At 36.8% G+C, this 27,078-nt stretch overlaps 7 protein-coding genes and 1 long non-coding RNA gene across 11 annotated transcripts; 5 read left to right on the top strand and 3 right to left on the bottom strand.

Annotated features, from left to right (window-relative positions):
• LOC104784390 (F-box/kelch-repeat protein At2g43445) lies at positions 494-1,847 on the bottom strand. Its single transcript, XM_010509420.1, has 2 exons — positions 1,427-1,847; positions 494-1,347 (listed from the first exon to the last, which is right to left on the bottom strand). Exons 1-2 carry the CDS (start codon positions 1,845-1,847, stop codon positions 494-496), a joined length of 1,275 nt encoding a protein of 424 aa, XP_010507722.1.
• Positions 2,791-5,821, top strand: LOC104782859 (hydroxyacylglutathione hydrolase 1, mitochondrial). Of its 3 annotated transcripts, none has more exons than XM_019245050.1 (8): positions 2,791-2,950; positions 3,606-3,788; positions 3,898-4,101; positions 4,398-4,521; positions 4,728-4,828; positions 5,172-5,252; positions 5,349-5,447; positions 5,531-5,821. In XM_019245050.1, the coding sequence occupies exons 2-8, from the start codon at positions 3,678-3,680 to the stop codon at positions 5,675-5,677; spliced, it is 867 nt and encodes a 288-aa protein (XP_019100595.1). In that variant the 5' UTR covers positions 2,791-2,950; positions 3,606-3,677; the 3' UTR covers positions 5,678-5,821. The 3 variants fall into 3 exon arrangements, with proteins under 3 accessions (XP_019100595.1, XP_010506214.1, XP_010506215.1); XM_010507912.2 differs by having other exon boundaries at positions 2,792-3,111; XM_010507913.2 differs by having other exon boundaries at positions 2,793-3,111; positions 5,178-5,252.
• LOC104782858 (3beta-hydroxysteroid-dehydrogenase/decarboxylase) lies at positions 6,120-9,979 on the top strand. The gene is made up of 12 exons (XM_010507911.1): positions 6,120-6,614; positions 6,791-6,880; positions 6,970-7,103; positions 7,201-7,371; positions 7,525-7,641; positions 7,733-7,812; positions 8,186-8,378; positions 8,466-8,568; positions 8,927-9,101; positions 9,252-9,408; positions 9,497-9,563; positions 9,672-9,979. The coding sequence occupies exons 1-12, from the start codon at positions 6,359-6,361 to the stop codon at positions 9,818-9,820; spliced, it is 1,692 nt and encodes a 563-aa protein (XP_010506213.1). The 5' UTR covers positions 6,120-6,358; the 3' UTR covers positions 9,821-9,979.
• Positions 10,143-16,200, top strand: LOC104782856 (flowering time control protein FPA). 2 transcript variants are annotated; one of them, XM_010507908.1, is made up of 6 exons: positions 10,143-10,675; positions 12,119-12,361; positions 12,577-12,633; positions 12,724-13,535; positions 13,782-15,074; positions 15,867-16,200. In XM_010507908.1, exons 1-5 carry the CDS (start codon positions 10,406-10,408, stop codon positions 15,040-15,042), a joined length of 2,643 nt encoding a protein of 880 aa, XP_010506210.1. In that variant the 5' UTR covers positions 10,143-10,405; the 3' UTR covers positions 15,043-15,074; positions 15,867-16,200. The 2 variants fall into 2 exon arrangements, with proteins under 2 accessions (XP_010506210.1, XP_010506211.1); XM_010507909.1 differs by lacking the exon at positions 15,867-16,200 and adding an exon at positions 15,239-15,593.
• Positions 16,179-20,126, bottom strand: LOC104782857 (electron transfer flavoprotein-ubiquinone oxidoreductase, mitochondrial). Its single transcript, XM_010507910.2, has 17 exons — positions 19,629-20,126; positions 19,437-19,513; positions 19,243-19,349; positions 19,049-19,130; positions 18,813-18,968; positions 18,644-18,718; positions 18,412-18,528; positions 18,202-18,270; positions 17,993-18,085; positions 17,683-17,785; positions 17,484-17,608; positions 17,341-17,390; positions 17,185-17,251; positions 17,000-17,079; positions 16,758-16,886; positions 16,574-16,640; positions 16,179-16,444 (listed from the first exon to the last, which is right to left on the bottom strand). Exons 1-17 carry the CDS (start codon positions 20,020-20,022, stop codon positions 16,361-16,363), a joined length of 1,875 nt encoding a protein of 624 aa, XP_010506212.1. The 5' UTR covers positions 20,023-20,126; the 3' UTR covers positions 16,179-16,360.
• On the top strand, positions 20,527-21,015 carry LOC104782855. The gene has a single exon (XM_010507906.2). The coding sequence runs from the start codon at positions 20,537-20,539 to the stop codon at positions 20,876-20,878; it is 342 nt and encodes a 113-aa protein (XP_010506208.1). The 5' UTR covers positions 20,527-20,536; the 3' UTR covers positions 20,879-21,015.
• LOC109132626 lies at positions 23,605-24,022 on the bottom strand. Its single transcript, XM_019244393.1, has one exon. It carries the CDS (start codon positions 24,007-24,009, stop codon positions 23,839-23,841), a length of 171 nt encoding a protein of 56 aa, XP_019099938.1. The 5' UTR covers positions 24,010-24,022; the 3' UTR covers positions 23,605-23,838.
• On the top strand, positions 24,512-25,906 carry LOC104782854. The gene is made up of 2 exons (XR_767075.2): positions 24,512-25,365; positions 25,616-25,906. It is a non-coding gene; the product is annotated as an uncharacterized LOC104782854 (long non-coding RNA).

Below are 27,078 nucleotides of genomic sequence, written 5' to 3'. Positions count from 1 at the left end.
TTTCAAGCCTAAAATATATATTATGAAGACACACAGCTTTTAACAACAAAAACACACAGATAAGAATAGTTACCGTTATATTTAATTAAAATCATCTGCAACTAGAACGATTTGGTATCGAACTAAACTGCAAATGAGAGTACCAAAAATTAGTATTAAATAGATTTGTTTTACAGTTTGGCATTATAATATTCATTTAAAAATTATCTAAGACCATCGCTAATGTATTCTTCTAGTTTTACTATAACATAGAGTAGGGTTTATCTTTATATGTATCACTTTTTATTTATTCTAAAAACAAATAAAGTGAAAATGATGCTGCTATACAAGAAAAATACTCGCTTCTCCTTTTTTTTTTGTTTTTTGCAGTTCTATATCTTACTTACGGGTCTTATATATCATTATAAGATTGATATAATAGTAGAGAGTAAACTATAAAAGCGAACAAATAAAGTCATAAGCAAAATGAATATAACAATCTTGTATCAATCAATCAAATAATACGTAACTTCTTGGGAGGTAAGTAGACATAACCAACTACTACGAGAGAGGCAACCAAAACATCTAGCATACTAACATTCCTTCTCAAAACTTTGGATATCCAAGAACCTGGCCTGCATTTGGATGTCCTGAACTTGGAATATGAATTCTCAAGATCATGATGTGGATGGCCTGATTTAAACGGGAGTGGAACCAATTCTTCAACGTAAGAAGATATAACACATATGTTAGAGGAGAGACAACGAATCTCATCTGTACCGGGACAATATCTGAACAGCCTCTTGTGATTATCATAGAAGACAATATTCCCTTGCTTAGAAACGGACACCGGCGTGAACCAGCTAATTTCCTGCCATGGCCGGGAAACAACAACTCTATGGGGTAAACTTATTGAGTAAGTCTTGCTCCATGAGTATGTATTCCATGAGATATTCTTGCTCCATCTTATTTCTTCTAAATCCATGCACCAGATCTCTAGTGTCCATTCACCAGGACCAACTTTGGTCGTCATGGATATGGCTAGACGGTCCTCAAGGTTCACTAACTGGGTTTCTTGCGTGACCCACGTATCCGGGTATGGGACACGATAGAACCTTTGTTTGTGAAGATCCAAGGTTAGTATGCTGTAATACCTACGAATTTGTAACCAGTAGATTGATCCATTCACGTGCACCGATTTACTACCCGCATCAATAATGTGAGGAGGTGGCATGAGTTGGCTCCATTCACCAGTTCCAACGTCAAGAAGACCAAGTTCGTAACAATCATCAAAACACATCCGTACTATTTTATAGCTGCCCGTAACTTTGTCTCTACCGAATCCCAAAAGCCAATTTGCATGCGCTCCTGAAAGTAGTTGTAATATATTTGTTTAATTTCTTAGACTGCAAAAACCAAATACTATATTATGTCTAGAGTTGTTAACCTTTTACAGGATCTGGACCGGGAGGGAATCTCCGGAGCTCTCCGGTGGAGGGGTTCAAAACGTTAAACCAATCAGGTTCGGTGATGCAGACTAAACCGTCGCAAGTCATCGAGGGTAGCGCGGGGTCGCAGTGAAGATAAACGATCTCTTCGTCCCCTTGGAACCGAGTCTCGGCGGGGAGGATACACGGCCGCCTGCCGTAGTTGCAGTTGTAAGCAGCCAAGATTTTCCGGCGGTTCTTTTGAACATTCATACGCCTCTCCATGAACAAGTCCGATTCGAGGATTGATCTCCATTGTTTGGAGACAGCTTTGAATTTGAGGATTGATTTCAAAGGTAATCCATGTAAAATTTCTTCCAGTAGCTCGGGAACTATGTATATGTCGTCGATCGAGTTAGGTTTTTTGTTTCCTTCCTTCATCTTTTATTATGACTTCTGAGAAACCCTATCTCGATCTGTGACATATATAAAGGAAACTCCAAATATCGACTTTCACAGTTTTGTGTCTGAATTCTGAAACCGGTTTTGGTTTTGTAATTTTGCTCATTAATTATTAAAATTTAATTGAGAGATAGCTACACATATGAATTTTCAAAAAAATGTATTAAATGTTAACCAAACTACATAAGCCAATTTATTATTCATATACAACAAGACTTTTACAAGTGGCTCGTTTTCAATAAAGATAGACACTAGTATTATTGTTGCCAAACTACTTTGGTATTGAACTACTATTTCTTTAATAAATTTTGCTAACTTTTAATTCTATTGAAATTATAAAGGTAAAAAGATTATAAGGGAATCTCATAACAAACGAAAATATATTCCAGAATCTTAATCTTATCAACTAATGTATCAAAACTAAAAAGTTCCAACTTTATTATAATTGATAGTATTATAATAAATAATAGTGTTGATGATAATATACTCTTTAACTAATGTCTGATTTTTATTTTATTTTATTTCTAAATGCAAAATGTAAGACTGACAAAACTCAACCACTCTAAATTGAGCTAAAACCAAATCAGCAAAATACTGACCAAATGGAATAATATTATATTACTTTGCGTCGACCCAAAAGGAAATGTTTTTTTTTCTTTCTTCTTTCCTGGCTACCGAAAAGGGAATCTAATCAAGCATAAGAAGTAAAAAAAAAATTAACAAATTATATATGGTACAACCGTTATATTAATTTTAATAGTACCATATATAGTAAAAATATTTATTTCCTCGTGGTGAGAATATTTATAAACGAGTTTATGAATTATATGATAATAGAGCACGGGAACAATTTAATAGAGGGATTTTTTTTTAAGTAGTTGAGCTAATTAAATTTGACTTAAAAGCGAAAAGAAAAAAGAGTAAAAAAGAAAAAAGAAAGCCTTGTCTCAAAGCTCTCTGACGTTATTTTCCTGTCGAAGTCGCATACTCGTCATCACAGCTCAGGTCAGGGGGAGAAATTCTGGGTTTTCTTCTTCTCCTCCTCCTCTACGCGCTAAATCTTCTCCATCTCTTCTAATAAGGTAAAACCCAAATCATCTCCTCCTCCTCGTTTCTATCTGAAGAAATCTATCAGATAGAGAGATAGAGATAGAGAGAGAGTTTATAGAGGATGCCAATGATCTCCAAAGCTTCATCTACTACCACCGCCACCAACAATTCATCGATTCCTTCGTGTTCTAGGGTTTACTCTCTCTTCCCCCCCTTTTTGATTCTCCCTTTGCTCCTTTTTTTTTTTTTTTTTAAATAATTCGGATCCAGTTTTATGGTTGGTACGAGATTTAGCCTTTTTTTCAAGTTCTGTGTTGGGTACTGTTTATGAGATTTCTCTGCTGTAGGATTTTGAAATTCAGATTCTCGCTGCCTGTATCGATCTTCGTTTGTATGCTTGAGATATCCTCTGTAGATTCCATTAACTTGGGGCTAGTGTTGTGTGTATTGAGTTTGTCTTAGTATATAATTGAGACTAGTTAGGTTTGATTCAATCATAAAGGGTCAATTACTATCTATCTGCTGTTGACTGGTTAAGGTGGAACTGGCGATTCTGTTTGCTTTGTGACAACTGTGTTTTATTAGTCTTTTGTTTGACAATCTTATTCTTTTTTTTTTTTCTCGATTTTGACAATCTTATTCTATTTGTATCGGATTATGATTTGTTAGATTGAATTCATGAAACAGATTGGAGGTCAGCTTTGTGTGTGGCCTGGTTTGAGACAACTTTGCCTCAGGAAAAGCTTATTATACGGAGTAATGTGGTTGTTATCCATGCCACTCAAAACATTGCGTGGAGCTAGAAAAACCCTTAAAATTACCCACTTTTGTAGCATTTCCAACATGCCATCCTCTTTAAAAATCGAACTGGTTAGTTGTATGCCTTTGTCCTCTTCCCCTGTATCTTATATGCACCAGTGCAAACATTGTTTATCGTATTGTTTTTCTTATTTTATTTTTTTTCCGGGGATGTTTTCAGGTTCCCTGCAGTAAGGACAACTATGCTTATCTTTTGCACGATGAAGACACCGGCACTGTTGGAGTTGTTGATCCTTCTGAGGCTGCTCCTGTTATTGAGGCATTGAGCAGGAAAAACTGGAATTTAACTTACATTTTGAATACTCATCATCATGATGATCACATTGGAGGGAATGCTGAATTGAAAGGAAAGTATGGCGCTAAGGTAAGAGGATACTATTGTCGGTTTTGAACTGTATGATCTTGTTTTTTGCGCAAGTTAGCACTCTCTTTATCATCATTTGTTCCCTTGAAGTATTCCTTGCCTCTGAAAGCTATGAAACGTAGTAGAGCTTTACATTATAATGGTTTGCTTTTTGTGATGTAGTAAAGTGTTTGGTCTAACCAGAAAAATTTGGCTTTCTGGGCCTTTTTGTTTTGCGACTATGTTTAGTTGTTCTTTTCGTTGTTACTTCCGATATATATACTAAAGTGTTTTTATGTGACCTATGTTGCCGACAGGTGATTGGATCAGCGTCGGATAAGGATCGGATTCCTGAAATTGACATACTTCTGAAGGATAGTGACAAGTGGATGTTTGCTGGTCATGAGGTCCGGATACTTGATACTCCTGGCCACACACAAGGTTTGTAGCTGCCATATACCTCTACTTTAACAAACTATCATATAGACAGTCAAGTGTTGCTAACTTAAGACACGTTTGGTGGCTCACATATTAGTATCTTATTTGTCATTCTCACTGTGTAACTGCTTTCTTTTTTTTATCGTTCTAGTGTTGAACAACTAGTTATTTCATGTTTTACACTCTTAATTGTTCTTATTCTCACGCAGGCCATATTAGCTTCTACTTTCCTGGGTCAGCGACAATATTCACAGGAGACCTGATATATAGCTTATCATGTGGTACCCTTTCAGAAGGTACCCCTGAGCAGGTAACATTGATTGAAAATTAGGCATAAAACCTAACCGGTGAATCTGAAAAATAACAATATACAACCCTCTGTAGCCTTTCACTCTATGGTTATCTCTTTTGGCAAAAGTTGTGCTAGTGATTTGCGGTTTTGCAATTGTGTTTCTTTTTCAACCTTCTCTATCTCTGGACTGTTATGGTTAGTTTCTTTTGGCAAAAATGTTCTAAGTGAGTCAATTGTTATAGACCTTATGGAGAGACCACTTGGGAGTACTCTAATAACCTAACTTCATAGTTTCTTCCATAGAAGCAAGCTCATTCTGCTTTGTCCTTTGTTAACGATAAACCCCCTTTTTTTGCCCAAGTCTCAGATGCTTTCATCACTCCAAAAGATCGTGGCGTTACCAGATGATACAAATATATACTGCGGCCGTGAAAACACAGCAGTAAGTTTTACACCACATAAATACTGTCTTATTTCACATTGAACTCTCTCTGCGACTTGGTGAAAATGAACTATCTATATATCCTCCATGATACAGGGCAATCTAAAGTTTGCACTATCAGTAGAACCAAAGAATGAAACTCTTCAGTCCTATGCAACCCGAGTCGCCCATCTGCGCAGCCAGGGACTCCCATCGGTAAAATCTGATCTATTCCATATCATCTCCTGTTAGCTCACTAAACGTCTTTCTGGATCTCATTTACGAGATTTTGCATGTAGATTCCAACGACTGTTAAGATGGAGAAAGCATGTAACCCGTTCCTCAGAACATCGAGCAAAGACATCCGTAAATCATTAAGCATTCCAGACTCAGCAACAGAAGCTGAAGCACTGCGTCGTATACAAAGAGCCAGAGACCGTTTCTAAAAAAAACTTGGGGCATGTTTCTTAATTTGTATAGAAAATTCGCAAAATCATCATCAGCCGCAAAAAATCAATATGTTATTATATGTTTTGGGCTTTCTTCAGTTATCCATTTGAAATTCAAAACAGAAAAAAAAATCTATATAATTAGTTGCTCAATTATTAAATTATGAGATTTCAAGTGTAATATATACTTCAACACACACGACACAACTACACATTTCTAACTATGGAAATCATTAATTTGGTGGATTGATGGATTTGGCTCACCAAACGTGAAAACGCAACCGTGCGTCTATTGGTTGTCAACAAATACTTAACAAAAAGAAAAAGTCATACAACAATTATAGCTTATTAAATACATGATTTAATATATTTAAAGTCTAATTTAATGGAATTTATGCGAAAAAGTGTCAGTATTAAATTATTATCACGTAGCGGAAGAATAAAAATGGAAACGCTAAAAGGTTTCGCGAGTGGAGAGAGAGAGAGAGAGAGAGGTTGCAAGCGTATGATCTGCCCGCCAAAGCAACCCTTCAACATTAGTAGTATATTCAGCTTTTTGTGCACTGATCCAACCCGACCCGACCTTTTTCGCTGAGTTGACTCGCGCGAGTTCGATATATCGGAAAAAAGCGAATAGAGAGCTTGGGGTTTTTTTTTTTTAATTCGGCGATCCTAACAATGGAGGGAGAAGATTCCGTCCATGGCGATTCTCATCTCAACCTCAAGACATGTGTCGTCCTTGGCGGCGGAGGGTTCATTGGTAGATCGCTTGTCTCTAGATTGCTTCGCCTCGGAAACTGGACAGTACGAGTCGCTGATTCCGCTCACTCTCTAAACCTTGACGAATCCGATTCGGTCCTTGTGGATGCTCTCTCCTCCGGTCGTGCTTCTTACCACTCCGTCGATGTTCGTGATAAACCTCAGATCGTTAAAGGTTTGCTTCTTATTTCTCTCTGTATGAATGCTGGACAGATCGGTGTTTGGTATCTGAGAAAATACTGTGGGAGATTTTTTTGGATTTTTGAGAGTTTTGGGTTCTGATTTGAGTTTTGGTGTTTTTAGATGTTGGGATGTGATTGTAACATCATATGGTTTGTTTGTTCTTTGCAGTTACTGAGGGTTCCAATGTTGTATTTTACATGGGAGCTACTGATTTACGTTCCGATGATTACTTTGACTGCTACAAGGTTATTGTTCAAGGTAAAGTTCTTGCTCACTTCAAAATGCTTTACCATTTTATTACTTTAACCTTGGGTGGTTAATCGTATATGTCGTTGACCCCCTGATAGGTACAAGAAATGTGATTTCTGCATGTCGTGAATCTGGAGTCAGAAAACTTATCTACAACAGTACTGCTGACGTTGTTTTTGATGGCTCCCAACCTATACATGATGGTGATGAATCCTTGAGACGTCCCTTGAAGGTAATCCCTGAGGATGATTGTTTTGTTGGTTTTTTTCCTTTTTGCTCTTGTTCAGAGATGATATCTGTTTAACTGTTTTGCTCTGATTCTGTTGCAGTTCCAATCCATGTTGACAGACTTTAAAGCTCAAGCGGAAGCTTTGATCAAATTTGCTAACACCCGTGATGGTCTCTTAACTTGTGCACTTCGCTCTAGCATTGTTTTTGGACCTGGTGACACGGAGTTTGTACCTTTCCTTGTGAATCTAGCCAAGTCCGGATATGCAAAGGTCTTATTATTATGTCATCACATTATTGAGTTATGTTTATTATCTAACGATACCTGGTAGTTTTTCCCTTTGGAATAAGAGATTCCTTGAGCTTGATGTATTCTTGGGTTTCTTTTGTTTGGAGAATGACTGTCTTGGTCTTTAAAATTTCAGTTTATAATCGGGACTGGTGAAAATATGTCTGATTTCACTTACTCTGAGAACGTTTCTCATGCACATATATGCGCCGCAGAAGCATTAGATTCACAGTTGGAGTATGTGGCTGGAAAGGTAACTCTGAAGCATATGTATCTGCCAAATCACTCCTGAAACGCATGACTGTTATATTTGATGAAAGTTGTTCTGTGCCGACTATATGTAGGACTTTTTTATCACAAACCTCAAGCCGGTCAGATTTTTGGACTTTGTAAGCCACATTGTTGGAGGTCTGGGATACCCAAGGTAAATGAGCATCCAAACAGTTTTTGATACAATGAAACTTGTTGTGAACTTCTTTCTCTCGCTATTTCCTGATTATCCGGTGTCTGCTGCGGCATGGTCGAAGGTCCCTCAGAATTTATGAACCTACCCTGAATGTTCCCTTATTAAAGCATCTGCATTCGTAGTATTTTTCTAATGATAGATGTCATAATCTACCTTATCTAGTGGAACTGTTTCGAGTACGGCCATATTATGTTGTTTTTTGGATAGCTACTATCTTGTACATGTTTCCGTCTCCTAATATCTAAATATTCATCATTTTGATAAGTTTCAGATCCTTAGACCCAACTTTCTGGTTTACTTGTTTTGATATTTTTCTTCTCGTCAATTGCAGACCATCTATTAAACTTCCTGTTCGGCTGGTTTTGTTTGTTTTCTCACTTCTTAAATGGACACACGAAAAGGAGGGTCTTGGGAGTAATTATGACACAGCTCATCAGTATGCTCTGTTAGCTTCATCAATGAGAACTTTTAACTGCAATGCAGCTAAGAAGCATCTTGGTTACACACCTGTTGTGACACTTGAAGTGAGTTAAAATAGGATTTTATTTGTTTTTATCATATTCAGCTGGTTGAAAGCTTCCTTGGATTCATTAGCTCTTGTTGGATTGTAGGATGGTATTGCATCAACGGTTCAGTGGTTCTCTCGGGATCTTGAGAAGTCTGATGACACGATCATTCAATCTACTGCAGATCAGCTTCTTGGCTGTGGTAAAGGTTAGAACCATCTCGCTATTAACAATTATAATAATGCCCTTTGAAAGTGTTCTTGGCTAATTATTCAGTTATATTGCTTTAAGTCTGTGTCTCATTTAGCTATGTGTATGATGATGCATGTTAATAAGGCTAAACCTGGATTGATCTATCTCTTTTCTTAATTTAGATTTCTTGCTTCTAGATGTCTAGAACTTGCTGAAGTATCTACTTGATCCATTTACACCTGCTTCCAGACCATGTGATTTTATGCGAGTTCCAACTTTATGTCATGCACATATAAACAAACGCTGGGTCAATGCAAGCGTTTAATCTTAATTTCTTTAAATTGACCTGACTTTTCATCTATGTTCTCATGCAGTTGCAGACATCTTGCTGTGGAGAAATGAGAAGAAAACATTCGTTTCTTTTGTTTTCCTCAACTTGTTATATTACTGGTTCTTCTTTTCTGGAAAGTCATTTACTTCATCTGCAGCCCAACTCCTGTTTCTATTTGCTGTTGCTCTCTATGGACTTGCTTTTGTGCCGTCAAAAATGTAAGTATTAATTCCGAATGTTTAAGTTAGCACTATAGAGGATAGTAAACTTATTTTGTGACACCACAATTTTGGTGATGCATCCATGTATATATGTTTCTCTTGTGAAATCTATATGCAGCTAAGTTATATAATTGCTTATTTTGACAGTTTGGGGTTTCAAGTCAAGAAAATACCCCCGTGGAGATTTGAGATCTCGGAGTCAGCTGTGAGAGATTTTAGCAAAGATGTCGTAGTTGTGTGGAACCACGGAGTTGACCGTTTTAACTCCCTAAGCAGAGGAGGAGACTGGATCAAGTTCTTCAAGGTACAACTCTGCTCTCTACACACTTATCCAATGCCCAGCAAACATGGAAGTAAACTCATTTCTCTCGTTTCTTGAAACCAAAAAACAGATTGCAGGATCCCTCTATCTCCTCAAACTGATCTTATCCCGTTCATTGGCAGCATTTCTTTTCACAGGTACTTGAACAAAACTTTTGTTTTCACACTTCATAAACATGATTAAAAAACATCAGCATCCGAAAAATTGTCCTGTCCATAAAATTGTCTGAACGCTTTGCTGAACAGTGATGTCGTTCTCGTTCACGGCGTTCTTCATCTACGAGCAATACGAGCTTGAGCTCTATTACCTAGCCAGGATCTTCGTCGAATGCTTAACAGTTGTTAAAAGGATGGTGCCTGTTTCTGATGCTCCGGCTAAACCAATGTTCTTGTGAAGCTTCCAGAGTCCACTTGAACGAACACCCAACAGTTCCAGAGACTAATTGCAGTTATTAGAGATGTCTTTGTACAAACAGTATGCTATATTTCGGAATGTAAACTTAAAGAGTAAGAGGGATAATAATATAATATATATAATTACGATTATTTACCAATTTGCCATGCCTACACAAAACGCAGCGTTTCGTTTCGGATTCCCAAATAATAATAATAATTAAAATAATAATAATAAAAAAAAAAAAAATAAATAAAGGGGAAGTTTCTCTATCATCTATATAAGCCCTTTAAAAGCCGCCGCTTCGATACCCTTCTGGCCTCTCTTCTATCTTGTTCTCTCTCTCTCAATCTAATCTTCTTCGTCTTCAAACTCTTTATCTAGGGTTCTCTCTTCTCCTCTGTGTTACTGGTTGGATTTTAAAACTCAAATATCTCTCTCTTTCTTGATCAACGTACTATACTGCTTCATCGTTTAATTCGTCTCTCGTCGAGAAATCGAAATTTCATTACCGCAAAGGTAAAACAATCATCAATTCAGAAGGAATCGAATTCGTAGAATTATCGCCAACTGAACCAAATCCACGATGGCGTTAGCCATGAAGCCAATCAGACCCGATGATTCGGGTTTCAAATCGAATAACCTTTGGGTTGGTAGCCTCACGATCGAAACGACAGACTCAGATCTGACCGAGTTGTTTGGAAGATACGGCGATATCGATAGAATCACGGCGTATTCTTCGCGTGGATTCGCGTTTATATACTACAGACATGTGGAGGAAGCTGTGGCTGCGAAAGAGGCTCTTCAAGGAGCTGATTTGAACGGAAGTCAGATTAAAATCGAATTCGCGCGACCGGTTTGTTCTTATCTATTGCTCTCTAACTTTGATTGTCTTTTCTCAACGATTTTATTGTTTTACCGAATTCATAGTCCAGGAGGTTCACATAACTTTAGTGTTGCTTGTTTAGTTAAAATTTATCTGTTGTGTGTTGAATCTGAGTTCTCCTCGTACAAATCAAAGTCGAAACCTAGATTTTATTTTCTTTCATAGCAGAAGGCTAAACCTGATCCGATCCGATCTTTAAAAAAAAAAAAAAAAGAGAGAGAAAACGCAATTTCTCAAATTAGTTTGGTTTTATTCTACAACAACGTCTAATCAAACTCGTGCCAACCGAAACCACAAAGAGAGCTTATACGTGAAGAATTTGCATGTCAAAGCATTATATATATATATAAACACTCTTATCGAATGAGCTGCACAAAAGAATACATCAAACTCATTCTTGTCTACGTTATGCAAAAGGTTGATGATTCAAATGTCAGTCGTCTACGGTATCATTTGCGTTATCTACAGATTTGTATCCGCGTTTAGCAGAGTCTGATTTCAGGTTCGCCCAAGATGTTAAATCTATCTCAGTGTGACTAAATTGCGGAATTTGCAAAGGTGAAAAATATGGAAGCAGTTAGCAGCATATCATCGATCATCAGCCAAAAGGCCCAAAATAGATAAGAAATTGGGAGTTTAAAAGTTCAGTTTCCTGCAAAAACCAAACTGTGTGGAGAATCGTCTATGGGGTACTCGAGATATCATCAACAACCGGCAAACGTATTGGTTGCACAAATCCATATCAGTTATGGAGTAGTGTAGGGCTTGTTTGTTTATCATGGATGCTACAGTAAAGACAAATTACGTGGTTGTTAATTGGTTAACTCTACCAATCAGATACGTAGTAGATGTCTCACCGTGAAAGAGATGCTTTTATTTTTGAAACGCTCTTTCTGAAGAACAAAACGTGCTCCTCAATTCTTGCCCTACGTACAATCTAGGCTTTCCCAGTTTCGTTCCTCAAGGGGTTGAGTTCTTCACGACCGTTCTGGGATTGGTATATCTGCAGTGATCAAGAAAAATATTCATTTGCAGGCATACTCAAATTTCAATCTCCCCGGGCTTTAAGTGGTTAATGGAGTGTCCAGGGTTTGGTTTATTGGGGACTCAGGCAGCAATAAAGACAAGAATGCCTTGCAGAGAACGTTAATGTCTTGCCAGCTTTTTGATCGACATTCTTCTCCTGCAGACCAGATGTGTGTTTAGTCTAGATAGACTGTTAACACTGATTGATAGAGGAAGATGATGTTGTTAGTTTAGTATAGCGATTGATGCCAATTGGTGTCGTAATGTAGTTGGAATTATGTGTTAGTTTGTGTGTTTAAGTTCCTTGATGTTTGAAGCTCTATTCTCTGCAACCTATCTGGGTAATATTATATCACCTTCTTATGTATGCGCCTTTTCTTATTGCAGGCAAAACCTTGTAAGAGTCTTTGGGTGGGTGGAATCAGCCCTAATGTCTCTAAGGATGAGCTGGAGGAAGAGTTCAGCAAGTTTGGGAAGATCGAGGATTTTAGGTTTCTTAGAGAACGCAAGACAGCTTTCATTGATTATTATGAGATGGATGATGCTTTACAGGCTAAGAGCATGAATGGAAAGCGAATGGGTGGTAGCTATTTGCGGGTTGATTTTCTTCGTTCACAAGCGCCAAGAAAAGTAAGTGCCCTTGTGACATTTATTTCTGTTTACTTTAAAAATTGCATCAGACTTTTAGTGCTGAGCTCTATCTTTTGCACCTAGGAGCAGTATTTACTCGAATCAACTGGTTTTCTAGTGAATTCTTACAGCTTTGTAGCACCCTTTCATATTCCATAGTAGAGTCTGCTCATCGTTTTTATTCTGAAATCAAGTTACTTTTTCTTTATCTTTAGGAACAATGGGCTGGCTCCTATGATAACAGGAATGGGAATATGAATCAGAAACCGCAGGTTAGTACTCGTAAAAGTTGAAAATAGCATGTTTCTTGTTAATGGTTATTTGAGTAGGTTTGGCTTTGACATTTTGGTATATTCTTACAGTATCCTCACTCATATGAAGATGGTAAAGGAGGTGTCCAGCCAAGTAAGGTTCTGCGGGTTGTGTACCCTCCTACTCTTCAGATAGATGAGCAAGTGCTACACAATGCAATGATACTCTTTGGTGAGATCGAGAGGATTAAAAGTTACCCATCAATGCATTTTTCACTTGTGGAGTTTAGAAGCGCGGAGGAAGCTCGCCGTGCAAAGGAAGAGCTACAGGGGAGGTTATACAGGGATCAGAGAATCACAATTATGTACTCAAACGATGAGCTGCCTCCTCAGCAAGATGATACTAGTTTTTACTCTGGTGTGAAACGGTCAAGGCCAGATATGTACAACAATGACCCGTCATTTGTAGCTTCTTCTCATTCTACTGGAATTCCTGGGTCTATGAGGCCCTTCAGAGGTAGCAATGAGCGTTCTTATAATGGTTCAGAATACAACGATGCTGTAGGCAAGGAGCCAAACTGGAGGAGGCCATCACCAAATGGAACGGGAATACTCCCATCTCCAACAGGGCCTGGAATCCTCCCATCTCCTGCACAAGGTACGAGGTCAAACCCTGGTTCTTGGGAAGGATATGATCCTGCTCAGTTGGACAGGGAAAGTAAACGAGCCAAAAGAGATGGATCGGTGGACGGTTTTACTCCAATGGGTGTAGATGAGAGGTCATATGGAAGTGGTTCAGTTGCTGCTAGGCCTATTCGTGGTCACTCTGATTCTGACATGTGGAGAGGAATGATTGCCAAGGGTGGCACTCCTGTCTGTTGTGCTCGTTGTGTACCTATTGGAAAAGGGATTGAAACTAAACTGTGAGTACCATTTACAGTATTTTAACCCTTCTAATGTTTTCATTCTTTTAGAGAGAACCATATGTTTTCTTTACATTCTTGATGGAAGTTAGAGGTCATTATTTTAGGTAGTAAATTGTAGGATTGACTATTGCTTGTGTAGTTTCTGAGATGTCTTGATTTACGTGGTGCTAATGCATTTATGATTTAACTGATGACGTTTCTTTCAATTGCTGACTTTGGTTGTTTTTTTAATTGAATTTACAGCCCTGAGGTCATCAATTGTTCAGCAAGAACTGGTTTGGATATGCTCGCCAAACATTACACCGAAGCCATTGGATTTGAAATCGTTTTCTTCTTACCAAACTTGCAAGAAGATTTTGCGTCTTACACTGAATTTCTCCGCTACCTTGGCTCAAAAAATCGGGCAGGTGTTGCCAAATTAGATGATGGAACAACGTTATTCTTGGTGCCTCCATCAGATTTCTTAACTGATGTACTCAAAGTGTCTGGTCCAGAACGGCTTTATGGTGTTGTTCTCAAGTTGCCTCCGCCAGCTGTTCCTGTTGCAGCATCATACAGACATGAAACTCAGTACAATCCTCTGCCTTATATGGATCAAGCCCGGGATTCACCTGCCAATGCCAGTCACAGTTTATATCCTCCTAGGGAAAATTACAACATGGGTGCACCAGAACATTTGACAGCTCCTTCAAAACCATCCGTTAGCGAGCCTCTCAGAATACCTAACAATGCAGCGCCTCAAGCTGGGGTTAGTTTAACTCCGGAGCTTTTAGCGACTCTGGCATCTTTTCTCCCTGCAACTTCTCAACCTACTGCCCCCGAGAGTCACCAAACTGTGTCAGGCACTTCAACAGTTGTTTCCACAGTACCTCAATCCAATGGACTGTACAATGGAGAAGCACCGTCAAATCAGTCATTCCAGCAATATGGAAATCAGTACACTCCAGCCGGGCAGCTACCTCCTCCTCCCCCTCTGCGATACCCAGCAGCTTCAAACAACCCCAACTACTCTAGCGGAATGGTCCATGGCAACGTGCAATACCAAGGCCAATCTGTTAACATGCCTCAGCTGTCTCCGTTACCAAATATGCCTCATAATAATTATGTCATGTACACACAGGGTTCGTCAAATCAGACTGTTTCTCAGCCCATGACACAGCAATACCAACCAGAAGCTTCCATGCCAAACCAAAACTATGGTCGTCCAAGCTATCAGCAAGCTAATTATCATGCCGTTACAACAAATCAGGCGCATAACTTAAATCCTTCCCAATTCCAAGCTGCTATGCAACCACCAGCTGACAAGGCAAACTTAGAGCCACAAAGCCAAACACCACAGTTGCAGCCTTTGCTCTCTGGGGCTGGTCAAGGTACAACAGATGGGGAGGTGGATAAGAACCAGAGATACCAGTCAACACTACAGTTTGCCGCAAACCTTCTTCTCCAGATACAGCAGAAGCAGCAGCAACAGTCTTCAGGTACTCCGGCTGGACAGGGGCCTTGAAACTAGCTCCACCCGCCATCGTAATCTTTAAGGTAAATCATCTCTATCTTCACCCTTTGTTTGATCACTGAGTTGAATGAGCATAAGCTCTGTTGATAAAAGCATGTGCTCCCTGTTTTTCTCTTGCAATCTATTTACATTTCTGTAGAGTTATCTGTGTAAAAGCTGAAGCATTTTAGTCTACATTTTTATATAGGGTACATGAACTTTTGTGAGAAAAACGTAGGATTGCTTTGTTGAAAATACATCTTTTATCTGTTGCTTGCATTGTCATTGTGGATGCCTACTGGTATACATATGACATACATATGACATCTACTTTGGTATTCTTCTTATGACATGTAAATTTTGCTTTTTATTGAATCCCCTTTGTTTTTGTGGAGCTACGATGGAGTGCGTATGTGTGTGTAAACGGTTGGTTACTAGCATACCTTGGATTTGTAAATTTCGTAAATGTGATAAGAATATACTTTGTGATGATCAGGAGTTCTAATTGCCTGTATAGAAATATAACAACCTTTGCTTCAATACAAAAGATAAGAGTTACAGAATCTTACCTGCGATCATTAAAGAGCATGCATACAAAGACGACTGCTTGCAGAAATCCAATTTGATAGACTTGTAAATGCTGTCCGAGAAAAACTCAGATGAACAATCTGATGATACTCTATCATTAACCAAACCTCTTAAATTACCAAGGAGAAAATAACAGATTCAATCGTGTGATATGCCTTTTTATGAACTTAGAGAAAAGTGATTGAATTGGAGGAAGGAAGCTTAGAGAAGCCGTGTCACTAACTTATACCTGTTTTGAAACTGTGTAGGTGGTGGTTTCAGAGCTAAAAGCGGTAAAACTTGCCTGACCAAGAGAGAGGCGTTGTGCTATATAGTAAGAAGTGTACGAACAAAGTCCTACAGACGCAAAAAAAAAGAGAAGAAGAAGGCTTGGTGCTCTTAGCTCATCCTCGTTATTCTTTCTTTCTTAGGTTTTTCCCTGCGGTGTTTAGATAAAAGAAAGGCTGTATAAATTGACTGTGATTTTTAGATTTTTCTTTTCTTTTCTTAAATAGTTTATTTTTGTTACTCTTATAAAACAAATCTTCGACATTATGTCAAAATTGTTGATGATATTTCAATGGAGAACCCAACTTTTATTAATCTACTTTCTCGTATGCCCATTAGAATCATGTGAAAGTTTACAAACAAACAAAACACTAGAGCTTACGTACATTATTTACTATAAAAAGAAAAACTCAGACATACGATTTTGTTGAGTTTTAATTATGGTAAAAGTGAGAAGTTTGTTTAACTTTGGAGACTACACGAGGGAATAAGCAGGGCCTCCACCTCCTTCAGGCACCGTCCACTCTATGTTCTGCTTAGGATCTTTGATGTCACATGCCTTTCACATATTTAGAAACAAAATAACAATTTCAGCTTCCCCAAAAGTACATAAAAAGTCAACGAGTGATGCATACCTTTCATATAATTTAACAAAAAAGTACATAAAAAGTCAACGAGTGATGCATACCTTGCAGTGCAAACAGTTTTGAGCGTTGATCTGCAGTTTCGGCTTTCCCTCTTCATCTTCGACATATCTTTTTTAAGTTTAGAATCAACATACAAACCATGATGAGTATCTTGTTTCAGGAAGTTACACTATTGATCAAATTTCATATGGAGAGATAGAGGGGAGAGTAAGTGAGTTATTTTACTCGTAAACACGGGCTGGGCAGTATCGTGACTCTGGTGCAGCATACTCTGGAAAGTTTACCTTTTCTGGAATCTTGGGATCCCTCAAGCGCAAATGAGATGGTTGATCATGATCATGATTGGTATTACTCCTGTTATCATCATCATCATTCAACATTCAAGATGCAACCAACCACTCGGAAATACCATAGGAGGTGTACTTATACATTATAAATAAGATGCAGGTTTGTGTCATGGTACAAACCTGTACAACGAAGTTGGCACATCAAATGACAAAACACCATCTGGCTTTGGATACTCAATTGGTGTGCATTTCCGAGCAAGCTGCATTACAATGTAGGAAGACTTACAGTTGCGTGTTTACCAGTGTCTGTGTTCAGTGGACGATCTAATTATAATTGATATAGTTCAAGTGCTTGTAATACTTACATTTGTTGCTTCGTGGTCAGCTTTCCCATGCTTGAGCGTGAAAGGGACCTTTCCTTTCAGTATATAGCTGCATAATCAAACATAAATAGTTCACTTATAGCAAAAAGAAATGATCATACAAACACTGCAAAAAGGAGAATCAAGCCCAGGTCTTACTGTTCCATAGCACTCACGGCCAAGCCAGGGAGTAGCCCATACTCGAATGCCTGCAAGGATTAGAGATTAAGATCTTATCTTCAAGGAAATATCAATTAGATAGGAAACAATATGCGTTGGTATATGTTCATGATATTACGTACAGGACGGTAGTTTCGAGCTGCGTAGAGCTCCTTCCACACCCATGAATCCTTCAAGTTGTCCCAGTATGTGTTCATGTTTATACCTTCATGAAGTACACCAAATGCAGCCTCTGCTGCTAACATTCCTGTAACATGTTGATGACATTAAGATGAAATTTCTGTTATGGGACAGCGAATTTTACCAAAGATTTATTGTGACCTGATTTCATTGCTGTATGCGTTCCCTTAATCTTGGGTACATTGAGAAAACCAGCTGAACATCCAATTATTGCTCCTCCAGGAAAAACTGGATAGGGAATGGACTGAAATTTTACTAGCATCAAGTTCAAATATGTTATAAAATGCCAAACAAATTCACGATGCTATCCAGAAATCTTGTTTCCCAGTCAATCAAACTAAACTATGTATGTACATTACATGCTTTAGAAAATGGCTATACCAAAAATGAGAATTGTACTGCTTTCAAAGAATCAAGGCAGCAGTATTTAAGGGAGTAAGTTTCAACTCACCTGAAAACCACCTTCATTTAAAGTACGAGCTCCATACTGAAGCACAGTACCACCTTCTAAGATGCGTTTAATGGCAGGATGGTGTTTGAGTTTCTGTTTGGAGGATAAAATAATATTGTTCATCAAACTTCTCAATTTTGAATTGCCTTATTAGAAAGGTATTCATTGTAACCGGTAAAACGTCTGATCGTAATGAGTAATTGACATACCTGAAATTCCTCATACGGATTCAGAAAAGGGTTGTGGTAATTTAAGGCAACAACCAAGCCAAGCGCAACCTGTTTGGTTGAAAAGAAAACTCAAACTGAGCTACCAAAACTGGAAGATAAGTTTTGTATTGATTAAGACACAGATAGAAAAAGATAAGACAATAATTTCTCAACCGTACCAAAGAATCTTAGAAGGGAGAGATGAGTTACCTGTCTGTCGTTCATGTGGTACAAGAATGAACCTCCATAAGTTTTGCGATCTAAGGGCCAACCCAATGTGTGAACAACTTCCCCGGGGTTATGCTTGCTTTCATCTATCTCCCAAACCTGTTATACTAAAAGTATCAGCAATTAAAATGACATATGGCCAACAGTTTACACGGAGAAACTACTAAGTAAACCTGAATTCGAGTTACAACTAATCAAGGATAGAAGTGGTTACCTCCTTAATTCCCAAAGCATATGTCTGATGCTGAGCATTAACCTCCTCTCTTAATTTATACTTTTTAATGATTCTCTGCACAAATGAGAGTAAGAAGTTCGTTTGAGCATCAGCAGTAAATGCAGGCAAATCGTGTGTGTATCCTTATAACCAAAACGGTTACTCTGACCTCGGACAATGATCCTCTGCATCCCTCTGCAAATAGTGTAACTCGCCCTTTTATGTCAACGCCTGGCTGGAAATTCTCCTTCTTGGAACCATCTTTGGATATACCCATATCTTTGGTTGCAATCCCAACAACTTTATCACTTGCGTCATATAAGACCTGAAAAAAAAACGTTTGCTATGCAAAACATCAACTGTATTCATTCAAGACTCTAAACACAAGTAGAAGCACAAAATTACCTCACTAGCAGAAAAGCCAGGATATATCTCAGTTCCAAGCTCCTCAGCTTTTCCTCCTAGCCAACGCACCAGTTGACTCAAACTGCACATACAAGCACCACCAAATATCAAACATCTCAAATGAAAGAAACTTAACCATAGACATAATACTTGTATTAACAATCAAAAGTAATCGTTTCTCTCTTACACAATACCTGATAACGTAGTTTCCTTTGTTATCAAACGGAGAAGGAAGTGATATTGCACGATCTTTCGTCAAAAACCAGAACTTATCAGATGAAGCAGGGATCTTAATGGGTGTCTACAAACATATATATGGTTTCTTCTTAGTTCTTAAACAACGAGCATACAAGACTAAGTAAAGAGAGAAAGAGAGAGAGGGTCAAACATGTTCTTGTCTCCAATGAGGTAGAAGTTCATCTAATGCCACAGGTTCAAAGACATTACCAGATATGATATGTCCTCCTACATATATGAAATTTCACAACCAAATTACAGAGAGCTAAAAGAGCATATAAAGATCAATACTTTATTGAGAAAGAGAGAGAGAGAGAGAGAGAGAGAGAGAGAGGAAACTGACCTACTTCTGCTCCTTTCTCAACGACGCAAACAGAGAGATCAACGTTCTTCTCCTGAGACAGTTGTTTCAATCGCATAGCAGCAGATAAACCGGCCGGTCCAGCTCCAACAATCAGAACATCGTACTCTATCGACTCTCTTCCCGCTTCACTGCTGATACCCCTCCCATTCACTCCTAAAGTCCTCGAATTTGAGCTTAAAGGTGAAATTTTTCGAAACAACTCGACGGAATAAGGATACCAAGATCGATTCGAGTGCCTCGGAGGTGACGACGACACAGACGGGGATGAGGTAAAAGGTTTTGAAGAAGGTAATAAAGGGAGAAGCAGACGGTGATTCTTAAAGCTTCTGAATTGATTCGAAGAAGAAGAGAGCTTTACAAGGAATCTATGCATGATGATGGATCACTACTGAGTAAAACTAGGATGATGATGATTGAGGAAAGGATTAAGTTAAGAAGAACTGAAGAAGACATTAACAAAAGCTTCGTACTGACTCGGCGATGATGTGGCAACCTCATTCATATCTCTCTCTTTATCTAAAAATATAACATTAATAATGTAATATTGTAATGTAATGTTTTTTTATAACTAATATTTTTAATGTAATATTTTTGCGGTAAAATTATGAAACTGATCGTGACGTATATTAATCAAATTTTAAGATTTGTCTAACCAATTGAAAAATTACATAGCGACGTACATATGCGATATGGTGACATGATGCGTAAGACCAAATAACACATGAGATTCCATATTTGGTGCAACACAGTCACCAACCACCATCAAACGCAATATTTCATAATTGTTCAACCAAAATCTCACCCAACTCTCTCTCTCTCGTACGTATATATAGACGTAGTAACTTTAGTGGAGATGATATACACACCCTACATTTTGAGTTATATTTATGATGCCGGAACAAACGTACATGTACGCTTATGTAACGCTGCCGCACAATGACCAGAGAGAACGCTGCTCTCAGAAATGTTATCGGGACGGAAGACGGGTGGTGTTGGCAAGCTATGACTTGATGGGATCAGAGAGTTTCGGTTTTAAAGACAAGCTAAGGAAGTCGATGAAAGGAATCAACGAGTCCGCCGAGCGGTGGGTTTCGGAAGTGCGTCAAGGTACGACCAAGAGACGTTTTGCGATTAGAGTTTTGAGGACAAAACTTGGCTTCTACTCTTGCTTCATTCGTAGTGTTGGATTTTTTTACTTCTTGTGTGGGGGCACAGAGATAATTTCATGAAGTAATTATTAATCTAGCCCTGCCTATAGAGTATTGATCGATGTTGCTCTTCGTACAGATACATGTAAATAGTTGGTTTCATTTACACATATATACGTACGTGTTTTCGTTGGGGAGTTTCGTGTATCCCACATTCAGATTCAAGTTGGAGACTTTGTCGAGTGAATTAAGGTTTGAATATATAAGCTTACTGTTATTGTATACGCGGTATAATATGTAATCAGAAATCAAAACTATATATTTTGGTGATCCATTGATTTCATGACCACTATGAATTAATGCTCCCGAAATTCACATAATAAGGATACCCAATACTTGATTATCCAAGAAAATGTATGTCTTATTTAGATATAAAATTACATTTTCACCCAAAAAGATAATACAAAAAGGAAAAAAATACAAATATGTGGACAGTTTATATATCCACAATTATAACGTTTTATCTAAAAACAAAGAAAGAAAACAAAACAAAACAAAAAAAAACCAATATGTGGACATCACTCCTAGGAATATTATTTTTTAGTGGTCCAGTTATTTGAATTAGATATATGGTTAATTAATACTCCTTATATAAAATGAACACATAAAATCAGAATAAATGAGGAGGCAATAATATAATTAATATAATCCAGCAGAAGGCTGAGGAGCAGGAGCAAAAGGCTGTGGAGCAGGAGCAGGACTACGACAACATGAAGTGATGACTTTGTTGCAGCAAGATTTACTCTTCACTGCGCCAATGAAATCATATAATTGCCTTCCCTCATCAACTTTGATAGCTCTGTTTTTTACGCCTTCAAATAAGTACCGTCCGAAAGTAATGCGGCCCTCAACCTCGGTTGCGGTCATTGCTACGATCATTACCAATACGGCAATAGAGACAATCGCACTTCTCCTTTCAAACGCCATTATTATTATTTTTGTATTTTGTTTTTTCTTGAATTTTTTTATTTTGTTTTTTTTTTGAATTTTTGACTGATGATTATGGGTGTAGCTATCGGTGTTATTTATATGGTAAACCAAGCTCCCAATTTTAGTAAATTGCTATTTTAGATAGCTTATTGAATGTTTCTTGTGGATGGTATTTGAGCGAATCTTATTCTTAATTTTATACCTTTAGTACCGGAGTATTTTATGACATGGTATTTAACTTGGTGTACGCAAAATGTGGATATTTTAAGAATGGCCACATTAATACGATTTCAAAGAGGGCAACCGTTTATGTTGCTTTTTGAGTTGAGTGGTTGGAAACTTGAATTCACCTCCTTTTTTTCATGGTAATCATATTTTACTATCTTCGCCTTCTAATTATGTCTCGATGATGATGGTTTTAATTTGGTGATAAATAAAGTGTAGTCGGTATATCAATAAATATCTAAAACGTTGGTATAAGAAACATAAACATCATTGATTCAAAATAGTGTAATTTTCTAACGTATCACCAACGTAGAATTACAAGAGGAAAGATGAATTCCCTATCAAATCAAGTCCTGAAGAAAAGACGAGACCGCATGGAGTAGGCTCTCACGGCCGAGAGTATCAAAATTGTGGTGAGTGCAGGTACAAACACTACTAATACAAATGACAATATCATCAATAATTAATGAGAAGATAGTTAAAGAATTCAGTATAATTATAACCCAAATTATATTTTTTCTCAAACAATAAAAAGAAATAGGCTACCTCCAAAAATCACGAGCTAGAATGAGGACGACAACACATTGGTTAGTAAAATCATGAGTATAAACTGCAAAGGTCCTTTCACAAAAAAAAAAGAAGTATAAACTGCAAAGGTCAAACAATTAATAACATTAGGAATCTCATATTGACTTTATATGATGGACATAATCTCATATTATATATTATAAAAAGAAAAAATCGAAAGATCATCCAAAGTAATTAACACACTTTGATCAATAGATAAAAATACCTTTGAAGCACAAAAGCAACAGAAGCTATACAGCAAATGGACAACAAAATATGCAACTACTATATTCATTCTGTTCCTCCATAGCGATTTACATAATTCTGTAGGGTCAATCAAATAACAAACCATCGTCAGTCGTAAATGTTCCAAATCTCTACGGCCATTTAATTAAATATTTGAGAGAGTATGTATAACCTTTTCCCTTGCAAAAAAGCTTGTAAACTCTTGGTTGGAATGATGATACAACATGAGCAACAAAAGCAATCCCATCCTACATGCAGATACAAAACATATATATGATAGTAATTAACATTAAAATAAATGCAGCTCAACCAAGAATAGCGTTAGGTTAACTTAAACTTACTGCGTGCAGCGTGATTGGACATAATAGGGGAAAGATTAAACTCGGTTGATGTAATTTAGAGAGTTTCGTAGCCCATATGTGAGATTAAACTTGGAGACTTTAGGCAAGTTATTTCAGGCTTGGATTTTCATACATTTTCTTGTATGTATGTAAGTATATTTGCGTCAGATGCTCACAAGAAGTTTAAATTTTGATTTTATAACTAAATTTTTCTATTTCCATTGATGTTCACAACTATTGGTTGATGCTCACAAGATTTATATTACAACCATATATTGGATACTTCGTAGCTAGCTTGAATTTTGGCCAAATATATTCCGTCGTCGTTTATTTTATTTAATTTAAAGCTGAGCTAGAATCTAAACTCAAAATGATATATAATTCCATTCATATAAAGGAAAATGTAAGACAATACAAATGTAAATCTGTGGACAGTTTTATCCTTCCCACAACGTTTACTACATTGATGGATGATGATCCTCTAACAAAAAAGAAAACACACTTGGTTCATAGATACATACATCGCTAATCAATACTATTATGTCCAATCACCCACTTATCTAAATATTTATACAAAGCTAATCAAATCGCCTCGGCAAAAAAGGGAAAAATATATATAAAGAAAAAATTACGAAGTAATTATATTATACAGTATATGTTAACGTAAATAAGTTAATGTTTAGGAAAACAACAAGTGTGAATGAACACGTTGCAACAACCTCCACCAAAATCAGCTAAGCTCCGTCGGATATGGATTCGGCCATCAATATCGGTAGCGGTCGTCGCTACAATCATTAGACATATGGCCATTGACACAACCGCAATTTTCATTTCAAACGCCATTTTTTTCGTAAAGTATTTTTGTTCCTTTTTTTTTTTTTTTTGTTCATCATAGTGTATTTATATGTTAAGCCAAACTTCCAGATATAGTATATTATTAATTTAGACAACTTGTTCAATGATTTTTGTGGATGGTATTTGAGAGTGATCAATTTTATTTTTAGTTCCATACATTTAGACTAGGTTTTGGCATATAGAAATTATAAAGTGTGGTGTATAAAAAACAGGTTAACATAAAAAAAAAAAAAAAGGAAACAATTATTCCGTATTCTAATATTAACAAAAAAAAAAGTTAAAAATTTCGTTTGATTTGACTCGTGAGATCGGTTCGACGACGTCGTTTGATTTAATTTAATTGCTATATTGGGCCCAACTAATGGGTGCCTTATTGGGCTAAAAAAACCCGTTATTCACAACACAAAATGCTAGGGTTTTGCAATCTCCCACACGCTCTCACTATATATATATATATAATCTCAAATTCATACCTCTCTGTTCTCTCTCCGCATCAATCATCATCTCTGTTTAGTTTGAAACTTCTTTATGACAGATCTGTGCGTTTTTCGAAATGTTTTACGTGTTTTACGAATAAAAGGCTCCATCTTTACTGAGTCAACAGCAGGCGCCGCTATAATGGCGACCTGACTGCCGCTTGGAGCCCAGATCAAATGCCAGAGGAAGACCCATGGAACTTATATATATATATATATTTTTCAATAGTTTCATGATTCAATACTCTTGGCTACATATTCAGATTATTTGGTTTTGTTTTTTGAATGTTTATGGATGGGAGAATAGTGTGTTTGGGGGTTTGTTTTTAATTATTGATGGCATTAAGTCAGACACGGGTGCTTGTTGGGTTTAATAAGAAACAGCAGAGCTACCTTTTGCATTGTGCCTATAATAATTTATATTAGCTTCTCATCACGATTGGAGTCAAGTCTTGATCTGATGTCTTTCCCCATGGCTTCCTCCAAATTTAAAGCAGCTACAATTGTTTTCATACGAATGATATCTGAATTTTGTTTCAATTTTTTTTTTTTCATACAATACAATCATGGTTTGTTAGATTCTATTAGTGTTTCAGTGAGTGATTTTGTTCATTCTTGATCTTGACCATTTCTTGATCTTGATCTTGACTAATATTCCACAACAGGAAAATGTCTATATGAATCGGTAATGAGTTTTATACTTATATGTCTAAACTCTAAACCATGGATTAGAGAAAGCGAGAAAGTACTAATAGCGTTTGGTGGGTGCTAACGCAAACCAAAAAGTGACCAATATCATGTGGAGTAGCATCGGTTCCGGAACGATGGTGTTTCTTGAGGGTGAGAGGCAATGAATGGCTTTATGATGGTATTCTTTAATACAGCGACGTAACTATAAATTCAGTTCAATGAATGGCTTTATCAAAAGTGCATATATAATAATGATCATATCAATAAAAAGATAGATTAAAAAAAAGGAATTGAGCTACTAGATAAACAATGTTTGAATAGACTCTTCTTCCGTCATGGCTGCTTATATACAGTATATCTGAGTTTCTTCTCAACGAATTCTTCTTCGAGTAGACTATTGATATTCGATCTCCATTCTTTTGATACAGTTTTGAATTTGCCCAGAGATCTTATGGGAAGCCACCCCATTATCTGTTTCGCTAGCTTTGGAGGAAGATTGATTGAAGTTAGGGTTTTCTCCGTCTCCTTCATCATCTTTGGTTTGTGAATGTGAGAGTTTCCCTTCGGATAAATCCAGTCTTTGACATATATATAATATATATGCAAAACTACAACTTCTGTTACTTATGGAATTATATAATTAAGGTCCCATCTCTTATTAGACTTTCCTTTTTCTTTTCCGATATTTTCTATATTTTACAATTGTTTGCCTTGTTCCTTTCTTTGTTTCTTCCCAAATCTATATAGGTAAATAAAAGTAGGATTCTACATGTCACTAATTAACTATTTTTTACATCTCACTAATTAACAATTTTAAATTTAAACATTTTCTATATAAAAATATTTATATAAAGGAAAAATATATATATATATATATATAAAGAGAAATGTAAAATTTTTAGAAACAATATATGAAATATATGAAACTTACATTTTTATGCTTATTATTATCTTATTATACAAATAGAAAAAGAATAGTAACAAAAATATATTCAATTAATCCTACATGTTTTCAATAGAAATAATAACTAGAGGTATACCATTGGATCATATTTTTTATTTGGGTCTATTTTTTATTTTTGGGTTTAAAAAAAAAGTAGATGTGGACATTTAACCAAACTAAACCGAACAAATCAAACTCAAACCGACCTAAACCAAATCCAATTCTGCATTCCAATTCCAACTATTCAATTATGAATTTTCTCAACCTAAATGATAAACCGAACCAAACCAAACCAATAATCCAATGTGTTTTTTACATTAATTAATAGTATTATTAAAATTATAAATATGCGACTTTTGATAATCAGAAGAACTACATGAAGGAATAACCAGGGAGAGTTAGATCGACTATGTAGACATGTGCGCGCGAGTCGCGACTTTTGTTTGTACAATGGCTTGAGTTGTTCATTCTTTTTGGTTACATTCGTTAAATTTAATCCAAACGTTATTTAATTTGTTAGTCTGGATTTGGAAATAGTAACATATGATTCTCAAGATGTATTTAAATTGGTATTTTAAGTAACTTTATGTTATTCAATCGTGTAATGTAAAAAGTGTAATGAAATCTATTGTTATTAAACAAATAATTTAAAATCTATTTTAAATTAGAACTAGGTAGTAATCCGTGCTACAGCACGGAACAAAACATTTTAATATAAATTTTAAATTCGTCAAACGACTAAGAACTATATTAACCCGGGTGTTATAGCACATGTGCGCTATTTTCATGTAAATTAATAAATTCAAACTTAGACGTATTTAGTTTGGAACGGGAAATACATCCCGTTCTAACCCATCCCCTGGTGACCTGTTTTATCTCGTTTCATCTTCTCTCGTCTCATCCCGTCTCTCGTTGCATCCTGTATCATTATAATGTTTTTTCTCTGTT

The sequence above is a fragment of the Camelina sativa genome, chromosome 4 (genome assembly GCF_000633955.1).
Source record: "Camelina sativa cultivar DH55 chromosome 4, Cs, whole genome shotgun sequence".
NCBI lineage: Eukaryota > Viridiplantae > Streptophyta > Magnoliopsida > Brassicales > Brassicaceae > Camelina > Camelina sativa.
The sequence above is the reverse complement of the archived record's forward strand: the minus strand, read 5'-3'. Positions and strand labels throughout refer to the sequence as shown.

Excerpts from the sequence above, each read along its gene's own strand:
- LOC104782855 (XM_010507906.2), top strand. The coding sequence starts at position 20,537 with ATGATGCCGGAACAAACGTACATGTACGCTTATGTAACGCTGCCGCAC.
- LOC104782857 (XM_010507910.2), bottom strand. The coding sequence starts at position 20,022 with ATGCATAGATTCCTTGTAAAGCTCTCTTCTTCTTCGAATCAATTCAGA. Across the intron at positions 18,086-18,201 it reads ATCCGTATGAGGAATTTCAG|AAACTCAAACACCATCCTGC; the intron begins GTATGTCAATTA and ends TCCTCCAAACAG. Across the intron at positions 17,786-17,992 it reads TAAATGAAGGTGGTTTTCAG|TCCATTCCCTATCCAGTTTT; the intron begins GTGAGTTGAAAC and ends GTAAAATTTCAG.
- LOC104784390 (XM_010509420.1), bottom strand. The coding sequence starts at position 1,847 with ATGAAGGAAGGAAACAAAAAACCTAACTCGATCGACGACATATACATA. Across the intron at positions 1,348-1,426 it reads CGGTCCAGATCCTGTAAAAG|GAGCGCATGCAAATTGGCTT; the intron begins GTTAACAACTCT and ends AACTACTTTCAG.
- LOC104782858 (XM_010507911.1), top strand. The coding sequence starts at position 6,359 with ATGGAGGGAGAAGATTCCGTCCATGGCGATTCTCATCTCAACCTCAAG. Across the intron at positions 7,813-8,185 it reads GGAGGTCTGGGATACCCAAG|ACCATCTATTAAACTTCCTG; the intron begins GTAAATGAGCAT and ends CGTCAATTGCAG. Across the intron at positions 8,569-8,926 it reads GCTTCTTGGCTGTGGTAAAG|TTGCAGACATCTTGCTGTGG; the intron begins GTTAGAACCATC and ends GTTCTCATGCAG.
- LOC104782856 (XM_010507908.1), top strand. The coding sequence starts at position 10,406 with ATGGCGTTAGCCATGAAGCCAATCAGACCCGATGATTCGGGTTTCAAA. Across the intron at positions 10,676-12,118 it reads AAATCGAATTCGCGCGACCG|GCAAAACCTTGTAAGAGTCT; the intron begins GTTTGTTCTTAT and ends TTCTTATTGCAG. Across the intron at positions 12,634-12,723 it reads ATATGAATCAGAAACCGCAG|TATCCTCACTCATATGAAGA; the intron begins GTTAGTACTCGT and ends ATATTCTTACAG.
- LOC104782859 (XM_010507912.2), top strand. The coding sequence starts at position 3,040 with ATGCCAATGATCTCCAAAGCTTCATCTACTACCACCGCCACCAACAAT. Across the intron at positions 4,829-5,171 it reads CAGAAGGTACCCCTGAGCAG|TCTCAGATGCTTTCATCACT; the intron begins GTAACATTGATT and ends TTTTTGCCCAAG. Across the intron at positions 5,448-5,530 it reads GCAGCCAGGGACTCCCATCG|ATTCCAACGACTGTTAAGAT; the intron begins GTAAAATCTGAT and ends TTTTGCATGTAG.
- LOC109132626 (XM_019244393.1), bottom strand. The coding sequence starts at position 24,009 with ATGGCGTTTGAAATGAAAATTGCGGTTGTGTCAATGGCCATATGTCTA.